Here is a 14,604-nt window from a genome sequence, read left to right as displayed (position 1 = left end):
GTGCACGCCCTGCCTGAACCCCTCAAGAGACACAAAACACAAAGCCGCCAGGCGGTAGGAGAGATCCCCTTACTGCTTTAGCTCTCAGCTTCCTGGGTTATTACTTTCTCAGGGGTTGGGATGTGCTTTAAGACCTCTTTAAACCATCATGCTCAACATGCTAAAATGAATTATTAACAACAGTCTACTCCCGAGCAAATACCAAAGGACATGAGTGCACACACATGCACCAGGATCTGGGCGTAAGATGTTCCCAGCAGCACTGCTTATAATACCCCCACACTGGAAAGTACCCAAATGCTCAATAGAGTAGAATGAAGAACGAATTATGGTCAATTCATGTGGTGGAATAGTATACAGCAGTGACAATGGACACAAATGTAGATTAGTCACACAACCATGAGTGAATTTATGGATTCAACTTCAGATGAAGTTCACGGACATAATGTTGAGTGAAGGAAGCCAGACACAAAATTGCATTTGGTATGAGTCCATTTTTAAAGTACAAAAGCAAGCACAACTCTTCGAAGAAGCCAAGAAATTGGCTTCTCTTTGGCCAATAAGAAGTTTGGTTCGTGGGGAGAAGACAGGGGCTGGTCATCTTGTTTCTTGATCTGGGTATAGATGTGTGATTGCTTTGTGGCTCCTGAGTTGTAATTATGATGGGTGCACTTGGATGCTAAGCTTCAGTGAGAAGTTTTTATTTATTAAAAGATTTTATTTCTTTTTATACAAGAACCAGGGTACAGGCCAGATGCGCGGGAGGGTGAGAGGATTCACCAGAGACAGAGCGGGGAGCAGAAGAGGCAGACTGAAGAAATACACTTCTGAGGGGAGCAGCGGGCGAGACAGGAGAGGTCTGCTTCGCCATGTGGGACTCTCGCCAGCCGGCTGGGAATCAAACCTGTGCTGCCGAGGCTGTGGACAGCTTCACAGTGCGGCGCTCAACTGCCTGCGCCACCAGGGAGGCCCAGTTTTTAAAACCTGTCTACAAACATTGTCCAATCTCAGCCTTGACTGTTGTGGGGAAATGTCCTGCTAAGATTTCCAAACCTCAGCAAGTCAGGGATGAGCGTCAACGACCAACACTTACTGAGTGATCACGATGTGCCAAGCATTATGCTAACAGCATTACGAACAGGATTCATTTCATTCTCAAACACCCCTTTTGAAGGAGTTAGTATTTTTAGTCTCAATTTGAAGGAACAGACAAAATGAGGCTTAGACAGTTGAGGTCAATCACTCAGGGGAGCCAGGACACCAGGCGTGACTCCAAGGCTCATGGATTTAACACCTGGTTATTCAAATGGGGAAGGGGTGCATACTATGAACACAGAAATAGCATGAGAACCTCCCTTCTTTTTCATGACACTGACCTATTTATGAGTCTAGGCCAGTCGTTCTGGAAAATGTATCCCATTCTGGATTTGTCTGATTATTTCCTAATCATAAGATTCAGATTAAATATTTTGGGCAAGAAGGTACATAATGTTGGGTTGAATTACTAGTCAGGTGCCAGAGGTGTAATCCCTGTGTTAAGGTGGTAAACCCTCGGATCTCTCTATTATTTCCTCCTTTGTTATCAGTAATTAATGTGCTGGGCAACATTTTGAGGTCATGTAAATTTTGAGTTCCCTTAAAACCTTCTGGTAATGTTTTTGAGTAAAAAAAAAAATTCTACTATTGAGGCACACTTTATACACAATAAGCGGTATCCATTTAAAAGGTACAATTTGATAGAATTGGAATATACATGCATAAATGAAACTATCACCCACCATCAGGACGGGATATATTTCCACCACCCCAAAAAGTTTTCCCATGCCCCTCTGCAATCAATCCTTGCCACATCCAGCTCCCAGGCAACCATGATCTGTTTCCTGTCACTACAGATCAGCTTGCATATTCCAGAGCTGTATATAAATGGAGTCATAATTTGCAGTGTGTAACGTCTGGTTTCTGTCATCTCAGCGTATGACAATTTTGTGATTTGACATAGGCCGTGTACAAGGCCGCACACTCCTTTTGGCCCCTGAATAGTATTCCAGGCATAGCAGGCCACCTTGTTTTCTGAGCTGGTGACAGATACTAGGTGGCTCAGGTTGGGGTTCTCACAAACAGAGCGTCTAAAAACAGCTGAGCACAAGCCTTTGTGAACATGTTTTCATTTTTCTTGGGTAAACACTGAAGACTGTGTTGGGAAGAGTGTGTCTGACAGCCTAATAAACTGCCAGAGTCCCCTCCACCCCACAGTCTGGGACTTGTAATGTACCCCAAAGTTGCTGAAGCACAAATCACAAAACATTTTGTTTTACTTTATGGTCCCCCCGCAATGCAAAACAAACAAAAAGCCCCACCTGATAATAGGAAAGACTGGTTCTGCACATGGGAAGAAACAACTCAAAATCAAAACCCACAGGTAAGGAAGAGGTAGCTCTATGAGAAAGTTACATCAATTTCTTGTCAAAGCCAGGAAGGTTTTCTTGCCTGAAATGTTACCTGCAGGGATTTCCAAATAGCCCACAGAACTGTCCAGAGAGTTCTCCAAAGCGAGCCGGCCCTCTTACAGGGACGATGGCAGCATGGCTCGGTTCCAACTGTGCCACAGCCTCAAGGCTCCTTTCCTGTCAGTTGTTTCATTAGCTGGTGACTGTAAAACCCAATAATGTTCCTCACCTAAATGAGTTATGCATTTATATGGTTCTGTCTAACCCACCCTGGACATTACCAGGGCAACTTAAGTTCAACATGAAGTCTAGCATGTGGGCCATATTAAAACAAAACAAAACAAAAAAAAGATAAGATAAGCTAAATATTTTTAGACCTACTAATGGCTTCTCAGGAAGTTTCTGCCTTTCCATAACTTCTTAGTGCTGTATCCTGGATTGCCAACTGAACTAGAGATGAGAGGTCAAGGTTGACCTGATCCTGTGGCTGGCGACTGAACTGTGCTCTGGAAGGCAAATTAAAAAAGGCCGGTCCTGCTGGACACAGGCTGCCGTGCATAGGCAATGAAACCCCAGCGGGCTGGTGGCGCATGGCCAGGCCTCCAGCAGGGTTTCTGAGATGCAGTGTGAACATCAGCGCAGCATGGTGCCCAGGCAGGTGCTGGCAGGCAGACGTGGGGTCTGTCACCAGGTTTTGGCCAGACTCCCTGAAGACGTCAGGAGAGCATAAACGCTGCCACCTTCTTTCCAGTCAGAGCAACCCCGCACTTTATTGACACCGAGGTCCTCTCGCCAGTGATAAGACTTCGATGTACCCTGACCTGTCCCTAGGGCCAGCTTCCTACCACATCTGGGTTCTCAGAGCAACAAAACACTCTCATGTGAAATGAGATCACATATGCCAAGTGCTGAGTCAAGGCCTGGAGCATAGCAAACACTCAATAAATGTGTCAGGAATAGAAAATGGGGAGAGTTAACCCGATGGCAACACAGTCTCTGGCATTATTATTTTAAACAGCTGCCAGGCTTCTTTGAATGCAAGGTATTTTCATCCCACAGGGACCATCTGAAGTGAAGATGCACTAGCAACACTGTAGCCTACCAGTTATTTCCAAGGTATGGTCTGAACACAGCATGACCAAAATTCAAAACGGGCTTCTGCCCAAGAGCAACTGCCTCTCCAGAAAATGACCCCTTTGCTCTGCCCCCCCACTGCACTCCCTGGATGGGGACTGGGCTCCTATCGGTGAGCAGAGCAGTCAGAAAGTCATTTTGCTATGGTCCCCTACCCCATCCCAATGGCAAAAAGAAAAAGGTTAAGAATCCCAGAAAGAGGGAGCGAGGAGGTTTGGTCTCACGTATGCATTTGTCTCACGTATTATTCAAAGCAATGATTCCTAGAGGATGCTATTTTTAGCTGAATAGCTGACAAGTGAGGCTGAGATCCTGGGGAACACACTCTGCAGGGCCAGAGGAGCAGGGCGCCAGGCACTCAGTCTCCAGGACATTAGCCTTTCCAGGGGTGGGGGACACTTGGAAGCTCAGGGTAGGGTAAGGGGTGGGTGGATCACTTAAGACCTTGGTTTTGTGGGCACAGTGAGGTGCACAGACAGTGTGTTTATCCTGGGGAAGGGGTGGGGTGGGGCAGTGAGCAGGTCCCTGACCCGGCTCCGGGAGGACAGCCCTGGACAGGGGTGCATCTGCTTTGGTTACTCGCTGCATGGCAGTGCTGAGCGGGATCAATGTACTCCTTCCTGTTCCCCCAGAAAGGGAGCAGTGGATCCACTGCCTGAACCAAGAGCCCCCGTGGGTGGAAACCGCAAGAAAAAAATCTTTCTGACCAGAAATGTAAAGTCTGACCCTAGACAAGTGCCCACCCGTGGCGACCCCAGAGCAGCAGTGGTGGGCATACAGCCCTCCCCTGTAACCAGAGCCGAGAGTAAAAATCTAATATCCTATTAGCGCAGCAGCATACGGGTTGGCCCTGGGCCGGGCTGGGCTAAAAGCCTCTGCAAATCAATCTGAAAGCCGTTCTACCTACAGGTCATTCCTTGAACACATTCCAATTTCAGGAAATTTGAAACAAGGGTAAATGAACTGCTCAGAAAGCTCAGGAAAAAAGCCAGGTGCAAAGTAGACAACTCCACCCACAACGTGATGCCAGCAGCTAAAATAGGGGTAGGAAGCTCAAGCAGAGTCCCGGTAAGAGAGCGGGAGCGGTACATTTTGAGACAAGAAGACACAATCTCTTTGCGTGACAATTTCCCCACTCCGGGGAGGGGACACAGCAGTCCCAGGAACGTGCCACAGGCCACCTCTGCAATGGAGTCAGCTATAACCTCAGGTTCTCCCCCTACAATCCCAGAGCCCCCCTTGGACACCAACTCCCTACTCTCTACTTAGGTCAAAGACTCAAATGCAGTACGTCCGGAGACAGAATTAAAAAGGCAATACCCACCCAAGGTACAGAGCATTAAATTAAAACAAATAAAAATCAACCCGTGGTACAGTGTCTACACAATCTTGTGTTTTTAGACATGGATGGATTGTATTAGCAGAAAACATAATCCAATCAGTAATGCAGATTATTTCTGGAGATTGGGATTACAACGGACTTTCACTTTCTGTTGTATGTCTACATTAACACCCATCTATATATATGATTAATGTTTTACAGTGAACATGTATATCACTCTTGTAATTTGGAAGAGTATTGTAATCTTGTGGGGTGGCTCAGGCTGTCCCATCTACAATGAGTGCACTGCCCCCTCCACTGCCAGGTCCCCTGGCTGTGATGGGGCAGGTGGGTAGCAACACAGGTCATGAAGCTGAAAGAGAAGGGCGAATACCCTAGCAGTGACCTTCAAAGTGTTATAGGGCAGCCCCAATATTGAACGGGTTGCCTGGCTGTGGGTCCTCACCCGCACGCTTAAAAGGGACTTATGAATACTCCACTACAGACACACACAAAAGGTTAATAAAAGGTTTATTTACAAGGGAAAGGAAATAAGGAAAATGTACAACTCAGGGAGAAAATAGGGAAATAAAGTCTTTAATGCGTCCTACCCAATCCGACGACCTGGAAACCCAAAGGCACTCTCAGAGCTGGCCGAATGCTGCGAGCTGGCGGAGAGCCAAAATGGGGGGCCCCTCCAAAGCCCACGTGTCTGCTTTATACCAACCTGGCTGCTTAACCCCACCCTCAGGTCCCAGCCACCTTCCCTTGGGTGGTGACGGGATTTGGAGTTCCCAGTGTCTTTGGCTTGGGGTGGGGGTGGAGTCCACAAAGCCTGTATGGACTTAGCTTTAGGACATCCTTTCCCCCTAACAAAAGTGATGATGAAGGGGCCTCCCTGGTGGCACAGGGTTAACATCTCAGCACTATCAAGCTATTGGCAGCCACTGCAACACGAGTTCCATTACCGGCCAGGGAGCTGACCCACATGATGCAGTAGACCTCTCCTGCCCCCCCACTGCTCCCCTCAGCAGTGTATTTCAGTGGATCTGCCTGTTCTGCTCCCCACTCTGTCTCTGGTGAATCCTCTCACCCCCCATACCTCTGGCCTGTACCTGAGTTCTTGTATGCATAAATAAATAAATAAAAATAAATCTTTAAAAAAAAAAAAGCTATGGTGCAGGTTCTCACTTGTAGGGATGAGCATAGCGCCGAGGTGCACGAGACAGACACAGAAACAAGGATGTGCTGATCTTGGATTTTGAGCTGCTAGGGTAGGCCGGGAAAACAAGTTTCATCTGGCAGACCCTCTCCGACTGGCTGGAAGTGACTGCCTAGACCACCACGTGGAAGCTGGGCCACATGGCAATGTCTACCATGAGCAAGAGAGGGAAATGCGATGGGAGGTCAGGTGGCTCCAGCACTTTCCCTGAGAAAAGTGCAAGTTCCATATAGGTCCAAGTTGGGAAAAACATAATCCACGATTCATTCGTTTGTCCAACACCCAATTCACACATGCACTCCAGGGAGGGAAGCGGCTGTCCTGCTGCCCCAGCCCTCTGCTTAAACAGGAGTCACGTGAGGAGGTGGCTGGGCACACTGTCAGAGGGACTGAGGATGACGGAGAGCCCACAGGCAGCACATCACACAGGGGAAATTCTACAAGACCACTGGCTACTTTTCAAAAAAGCTCATCAGTTATAAAAAGCAGCAGCACAGAGAACTGTTCTGAACTGAACGGGACTAGAGAAGCAACAGCAACATGCCCTATGAATATTGATTGGATCCTAGCACAAAAAGAGCTGTAGCAGACAGTTTTAAGGCAACTGAGTAAACTTAAACTGACTGCATATGAAATACTACTGAATTACTGTTAATATTCTTAGAAGTGATAATGCCACTGCAGTTGTGGGGGAGAAAGTCCTGACACTGTGGGTAGAGGTTGAGAATTTGAAGGAGCAACTGACAGGGCAGCTGTAGCTTACTTTCAAATGGTTTATCAACAATAAAAATTAGGGGTAGAAAGGTCAAGTGTAGCCAGATATTAATCACTGTCCCTCTCACCCAACTTTTCAGTGGGTCTTAACCATTTTCAACATGAGAAGTTGGGGAGAAAAGAAATCATGGATATTTACTTTTAAAGGTCAAGTCTAACTGGCAACAGGAAGGCAAATGTCCTGTTGGCAGAGCAACATGGATGCTGCACGACCATGCCCCACCCCGGTGCCAGGCATGTGCAGGTGCCCCCCGTGCAAGGGTCCTGAGTCATGTGGAGGCCCCAGAGTGCAGTCCAGCCAGTCACCCTCCTTCTACAAGTGAGCTCCATGCAGAACAGATCCCAACCCTCCCCTGACTGCAGATCCCAGGCTCTCTATCACTACTGCAAAATGCTCTTCCTAGCTAATCTGCTTCTTTAAGTACTTCAGGAGAAAATGCTACAATAAGAGGAATGTGAAATAATTGGTGACAGAGTCATTTAATAGGATGTTATGCAGTAATTAAAGTCATATTGTCAGAGTATTTAATGCTAGGAACATGCTCACAAAACAATGTCTGATTTGAAAAGCAGCGATTCTCAGAAAATGCCCGATCCAGGCCTCAGTTACGGAATTCCCGGTCTGCAGGAAAACATGAGTAGTAAGTGCTGGGCAGCGTTCCTGGGCCTCCTCTAAGTAATAAGGTAGGCTCAAAAACTACCACACCACATACTCTGAATTATAAATATAAATGCCTATACACATCTGCAGAGAAATAAAACTATAAGAAAATCACATATAAAAAAATCAAACCATTAACTGGTTTTACCAAGTGAAGAATCTTTAAAATCTTTGCCCAATTTACCTTTTAAATTTCTACTTTTTATAAAGAGGGAAAAAATTAGGAAATAGATTCTATAAAGACAATCCCCCCAAGCACATATCCTTAGTTTGCAGGTCACAAGTTTAACTTTTCCCTAAAGTTCTATTAAAGCCGAGGAGAACTGTATGAATGTCGAGGAGAGGTATATGACTCAGAGTTAAAAGGAAAACAAAGGAATTTAAGGTATTCCAGACTGAAAACCACTCAATCAATAATAATGTATATTGTGTCCTAACTATGGAAAAATAAGAACAGAGCATCCTGCTCTCAGGAGGTTGGAAAGTGTCCGTGAAGTCACCAGGAGGTCTTCAAAGCCTTCCAGGGGTGGAGGCGCCTTGAAGGAGCCAGCGCAAGCAGGCCCGACACACTTCCAAGGCCAGAAGGGCCAAGCAAAGCAGGAAATACAAAGAAACTGCCTGTCCACACACTTCTCCCACACTGCTTGTATTCTTCCAAACCATTTTTAGGGCCTCCCCAGTGGTGCAGCGGATTGAGCGCAGCACTGTGAAGCTGTCTGCAGTCTCTGCAGCACGGGTTCGATTCCCGGCCAGCTAGGGAGAAACCCACATGGCGCAGCAGACCTCTCCTGTCTCACCCTCTGCTCCCCTCAGCAGTGTTTTTGGTCGTTCCGCCTGTTCTACTCCCCGCTCTGTCTCTGGTGAATTCTCTCACCCTCCTGTGCCTCTGGCCTATACCCCACTTCGTGTATAAATAAATAAATCTTTAAAAAAAAAAAAAGCACAAACCATTTTAAAATTAAAACTTGAAGCATATAAAGCAGAAAGAGAGGAGAGAAAAGAATGAAGGGAGAGAGAGAAAGAGGAGTGCGGGGAGCCGACCACCCCGACATAACAGCACTGCGCACACAGGGGAGCTGCAGCATGAGCGGCAGAGAGGAAGCGAGAGGCAGCCTTTAGCAGAGGAGCTGCTCCTAATCAGGATGGACTGAGAAGAAGGGGGACGAGGGGGAGGCAGTAGAAATGAAGTGGGGAACAGAGCCAAGCAATGACGAAGCAGAAGTGAGAGAGTAGGAACAGAGCCCCAGAGGACCCCGAAGTGCCATGCCTTTTGGCAACATGGGGGATCGTGGGGGGTGAGGGGGACATCTAGCAGAGCTTTCAGGGAAGGACTGGCTTGGTGGCAGGCTGGGGGCCAGGGCCGGAGAGGCTCTCTACCTGAAAAGGTTCGCAAGTAGACCTACACCAGGAGGTGGCCCTTTGTCCCTGGATGGAAAAAGCGTTCACCACAGTCCCAGGAGAGGCGCCAGGCGGGCACGGTAGGTCAAGACACTGAAGAGCTCAGCTAGAGGGTACTATGCCAACCCTGGTGCCACCACAAGCGAGCCCCTTGAGGAGGCCATCCTGAGTGGAGAAGTCCAACTAATGGGTACAGGTCTCAGAGAGTTAGAAACATCGTGACCATTTCCTCAGGTGAGAGTCATCAATGATGCCCACATGAGGGGGTGCATGCAGGAGAAGCCAGACACACAGTGTCAAAGCACCTCCACACGGACACTTCGGGACCCGCCAAGTGACCTGCCCAGGGAGCAGCTTAACAGGCGAGAAGGCTAGAGCGCCAACATTTGAACCAGGGGCTGACTGCAGACCTCCAGCGCCTGACACATGGGTGCCGCCCAGAGCCTCACACCGGGAAGGACGCTGCTTGTGCCGAAGTGTGAACCTAAATCTAATCAAGAGGCAACATTAAAACAACAACAAACCCAAGTAGAGGAATCATCTACAACGTCATCAACAATCATCTACAAATTAAGTGAACCCTAAATTATTCTCTAAAACTATCAAGATGATGAAAAGCACAGACTGAACCGTTTTGGTAACTAAATGCAATGTGCGGTCTGGGATTAGCCCCTGGATCAAAAAAATTCTGTTTTTTGTAATAAAGGATGTTAATGAGACAACTGATGAAATGAAAGTCTATCATTGGGTTCTTACTGAATAATGTTAATGTCCTCGTTTTGATAATTACATGGAGGTTATATAGACAATGTTTTTAAAAAATCCCCACAGAAGTATTTAAAGATACATCCTATGTGCAATTCTACAATTCAGAAAAAAAGATACAAACACAGAAAAAGAACAACAAAGGAAATCTGGTAAAATGTTAAAATTTAGGGAACCGGGCGGGGGGGGGGGTCCTCCCTGGTGGCGCAAGGGGTTTAAGTTGCAGCACTATCAAGCTATCCGCAGCCACAGCAGCACGAGTTTGATCCCCGGCCAGGGAGCTGACCCACATGGCGCAGCAGACCTCTCCTGTCTCGCCCGCTGTTCCCCTCAGCAGTGTATTTCAATCAATCCGCCTGTTCTGCTTCCCACTCTGTCTCTGGTGAATCCTCTCACCCCTGCACCTCTGTCCTACACCCCAGCTCTTGTATGCATTAAAAAAAAAAAATCAGGAACCTGTAATTTTCAATATGTTCCAATTTATAATTTTTGCAATTTTCCTAAAGATCTGCAATTATTTCAAAATGAAACATTGAGGACCCCCTCCAACCTCCTTAAAATGACATCAGTTATCTCTCTGCAGTGATGGATCAAAAAGGAGAGGCTTCGATATCTAGAATTTGCTTTGTGTAGACTTCCTCCTGTGGGAGGGAGAGATACCAGGAAGAAAGTGATGTAAAAACCAGCCTCAAAACCAGATGGACACTGAGAAAAGGCCTTGGGTACAGAATGGACTGAAAAACTGCATATTTGCTGTGATTACACCACGTGCTCACAGTGAATTCCATGGCACTATGGAGAAACAGGAACAGAGCAAATCCTGGTGGGGAATTTTGCAAATCCTGGTGTGCTACAGGGAAAACCCTGGAAAGAACTCTAAGTCCTTAGCGGGCTCCAACTGAAACCTATCTTCCCCAATAGGTTCTTCTCGCACATCCTAAGTAAACAGTAACACTGTCCCTCAGCAGAATGTGAAGCTGCTGAAATTATCAAGGGTCTGGCAGGCTGTCCATGCCACAAACAGTTAATATCTTACAGATAATGCCAGAATCAGAACACATACGAAGGCTGTAATTTCTACCTTGGTTTCAAATTGATTTAAACCTGTTTCTTGACCTCAACCATACTCAAGAACCTGCAGACCTGTGTACCTACTATGCCACCTTCTGCTCAAAACTCACCAACTTTGAAAGCATCCAAGAGAAAGCAAGGAGGTTCATTTCAGGGGAAATAAGGAGATGAAACAGGAAGTTTCAGGGGTTTCAAAAGAGAGCCCAAAGGGCCTCCCCGGTGGCGCAGCGGTTGAGTGCTGGGTTGCGAAGCTGCCCGCAGCCTCTGCAGTCCCGGTGCGATCCCTGGCTGCTCCCCAGCCACTGGAGAAGGGTCCTGCATGGCGTGCAGAGCTCTCCTGCCGCCCGCTGCTCCCCTCAGCAGTGTACTTCGGTCCTTCTGCCTGCTCTGCTCCCCGCTCTGGCTCTGGTGAATTCTCTCACCCTCCGGCGCTTCTGACTGTACCCAGTGCTTGTATAAATACATAAATAAATCTTTAAAAAAAAAAAAAAAAAGAGCCCAAAGAGATTTAGGGAACCCTACATGAGAATGAAATAAACATTTTAAACGCAAGTCAAATCTCATGCTCTGAAGGATAGTTATCTCAGAATTGTCAGACAGTCTGCATTTGTAATAACACCAAATTATCACTGGAGTTGAAATTCAGCTCCTTGACTAGAAGGTATCCAAGCACCCTAGTTGTTCTTTACCTCTGGGGGAAAAATCCTGTCAATACATAATCAATACATAATTCTGGGGCCCTGATCAATAGCCTAGAGCTGTTTTTTTTTTTTTTTTTTTTTTAAATAGAGGCATGTTTTATTTATTTATTTATTTGTTTGTTTGTTTGTTCGTTTATACATGCACTGGGTACAGTCAGAAGCACGGGAGGGTGAGAGAATTCACCAGAGCCAGAGCAGGGAGCAGAGCAGGCAGAAGGACCCAAGTACACTGCTGAGGGGAGCAGAGGGCGTCAGGAGAGGTCTGCACACCATGTGGGACCCTCCTCCGGTGGCTGGGGAGCAGCCGGGGATCGAACCGTCGCGGCAGAGGCCGCGGGCAGCCTCGCAACCCAGCGCTCAACCGCTGCGCCACCGGGGAAGCCCTAGCCTAGAGCTGTTAACACTCACAACAACTCATTCATGTTATTAAACCGAATTGTATTCCATTTGTGTCCAGTACATGCTGAGGACACAGAGCCAAACATAAAGCCTTTTCCCTGCCCTCAAGTTGCTGACAGGTCTGAGTCAGACACAGACAAGCAGGCTGCAAGCTATGGCGGGGAGCAACGGCCCGCAGAGATGGCTCACAGATCCTGCACGACAGCACACGACTGCACGAAGATGGGGGATCCAGGAGTTTGACAGCTGTCGGAACTGCTCAACTCCTTCTCAGAAGGCATCCCACACTAGACAAGAGCTGATTCCAGAATTTCCAGATGGCCTGGCCTGCTAGAAAGCATCCTGTAGACAGTGAAAGCTGCAGCTGGCTAAGAGGTTAACACTCTTACCTGTGGCTTCAATGTACTCAATACATCTCTCAATAAAAATAGGGATCGGCTTCTCTGGAGTCACGACGGTTGTTAAGGGCACCCCAAAGTAGTTACTCTCCCAGGTTGCCTTTGTGATGGATGGCCGGGGTTTGGGCTTTGGTTTCTGTCCAGGAAAGAAAAGAGAAAGCACAAAGACAAAGTAAGAATCAACATGCCACTGAAATATCAGCAATTCTTCCAGAGGGAACTCATAATCGTGTGAAAACTGCTGGAAAGATTCCAAGTAGGATAAAGAGCCCCATTTGTTCACGTCACTAATTCTGTATTTTCTAGTCTCCAAATATCCCACCAATAGCCACATAGTCACACCTTGACTGCATTATGAGAACAAAGGTGTTTATAAGAAGCAGGTCGTGTTTATTTAACAACAATAAGATGACTATCCACATCCTTTATAGGGCACATGAGTACACAGGAAGTATTTCAAACATCCCGTAGAGATAATAGATTTTAAACGTTCAAGGATAGCTAAAATCTTAAGAGAGATAAAGGATGGAATCAACAGTGAATAATTTCCTCTTTCCAGAAAAGACAGCGAGCCAGGGCTGAAAGCCCCAAGTGAGAACTGCCTTCAATGCACTAGTCTGGGGTTAGCGTCTAGTGGCTTCCATGTCAAGTAAGGGTAAAACCAACTAATCTAATACAACAAAGAAGAGAATTCTTTTTCTTTTACAGCCATTACTTTCCTCATGTAGTAATAGGAATAGGAGCAGCAGCAAGAACCACCCAGGGATTACAATGCACCAAGCAAGCCCCAGATATTATTTCTTTTATTATTCTTTTATTATTTATTTTATTATTTCTTTTCTGTTATTTCTTTTCTTTTAACACTTTTTTTTTAAATAGAGGCATGTTTTTATTTATTTGTTTGTTTTGTTTTGTTTATACATGCACTGGGTACAGTCAGAAGCGCAGGAGGGTGAGAGAATTCACCAGAGCCAGAGCAGGGAGCAGAGCAGGTAGAAGGACCGAAGTACACTGCTGAGGGGAGCAGGGGCGTCAGGAGAGGTCTGCGTGCCATGTGGGACCCTCCTCCGGTGGCCGGGGAGCAGCCGGGGATCGAACCGGCGCCGTGGAGGCCGCGGGCAGCTTCGCAACCCAGCGCTCAACCGCTGCGCCACCGGGGAGGCCCTGTTATTTCTTTTAAACCTCACCACATTCCATTTTACCAAAGAAAGCTGTCCCCTGTGCCTCAATGATGGGTCTAATCAGCAACAGTGTTGGCGTCCAAGCCCCCTGTCTTCCAGGCCCAACCTCAGAACACTGGGCTCTTCTGCTCCAAAAGGATTCAGCTCTTCAATTTTGAAGTTCACACGAGGGAAAAAATATTGTATACAAAGGCCAGCACCCTTACTCACCCTAAAGTTACAGAAATACACCTAAAATTTGGCCTTTTGTTAAACTAAAGAAGAAGGTAACTAAGTAGGATCAAGATAAATGGACTCAGCCATTCACTGGAGTTAGTGGGATCAGCTGAGCAGGGCAGATTTAGAAACAGCTCAGCTCATAAAGGTGAAAGTATTTAGAATCTTTGCATAAAATCCATTGAAGGGGCCAAGTAACTAGCTGCCTGGTCACAGATCAACCATTATCTCTCCTCACCCTGCCAGTCCCCATTCCTGCTGGTACCCATTTAGATGGAAACAAATCACTTCCTGTTTAGTCTGAGATTCTTTGAGGACTTCCTGTGCAAACACATGACACACAAAACCAACCCAGCTGAAGATACAGTGTACATGGGGGAAGGCGCAGGTCCACTGCTGGCTGCTGGTCTTCACGCAGCCCGCCGGCTGGCTCGGGATCCAGGGCCACAATGCTATGGGAGCCATCCCCGGCTCTGGAAGATCTGTGCCTGCCACAATGCCTGTCCCTGTCCCCGCCCACTGAGTGGTGATGGCCCACTGAGTGGTGATGCTCCTACTCCTATAAAATAAGTGACACACTCTTCGGTGGCGGGTGTGGCTGCTGGTCTCCTCCAGTGGGGACTGCCTGAGACAACAGGCTTTGACTTCGGACTTTTTACCAAAGAACTTTTTACCAAAGAAGTAAGGAAAAGCAAGTTAATATGTGCTGTGTCTTTATAGAAACAATTTAACCAATCTCCCAGCATCTTCTACTTACACTAAGCACAACATAAAGAATTTAAGCTTTGAAATCTGGCAGGCCTGGGCTTGAGTCCTGACTGGTAAGTTCTGTGACAGGCCAAGTGACAGCATCCGCCTCACTCACAAGGTGGTGGTGGTGATGGTGGGGTGAAATGGAATGGCGGAGGGGAAGTGC

General features: G+C 47.0%; 1 protein-coding gene across 1 annotated transcript in view; it reads right to left on the bottom strand.

The window, feature by feature from the left end:
• Positions 1 to 14,604, bottom strand: part of ARHGAP35 (Rho GTPase activating protein 35) — a 107,851-nt gene that overhangs the window by 37,617 nt on the left and 55,630 nt on the right. The window contains exon 3 of the mRNA XM_037516846.2: positions 12,283 to 12,427. Within this exon, the coding sequence (XP_037372743.1) occupies positions 12,283 to 12,427 (145 nt within the window). The remainder of the gene's footprint in view (positions 1 to 12,282; positions 12,428 to 14,604) is intronic.

This window comes from Talpa occidentalis, unplaced genomic scaffold (genome assembly GCF_014898055.3).
Source record: "Talpa occidentalis isolate TD23 unplaced genomic scaffold, MPIMG_talOcc4v2.1 talOcc4.17, whole genome shotgun sequence".
Taxonomy (NCBI): Eukaryota; Metazoa; Chordata; class Mammalia; order Eulipotyphla; family Talpidae; genus Talpa; species Talpa occidentalis.
Note: the sequence above shows the minus strand (reverse complement) of the source record. Positions and strands in the feature narration are given on the sequence as shown.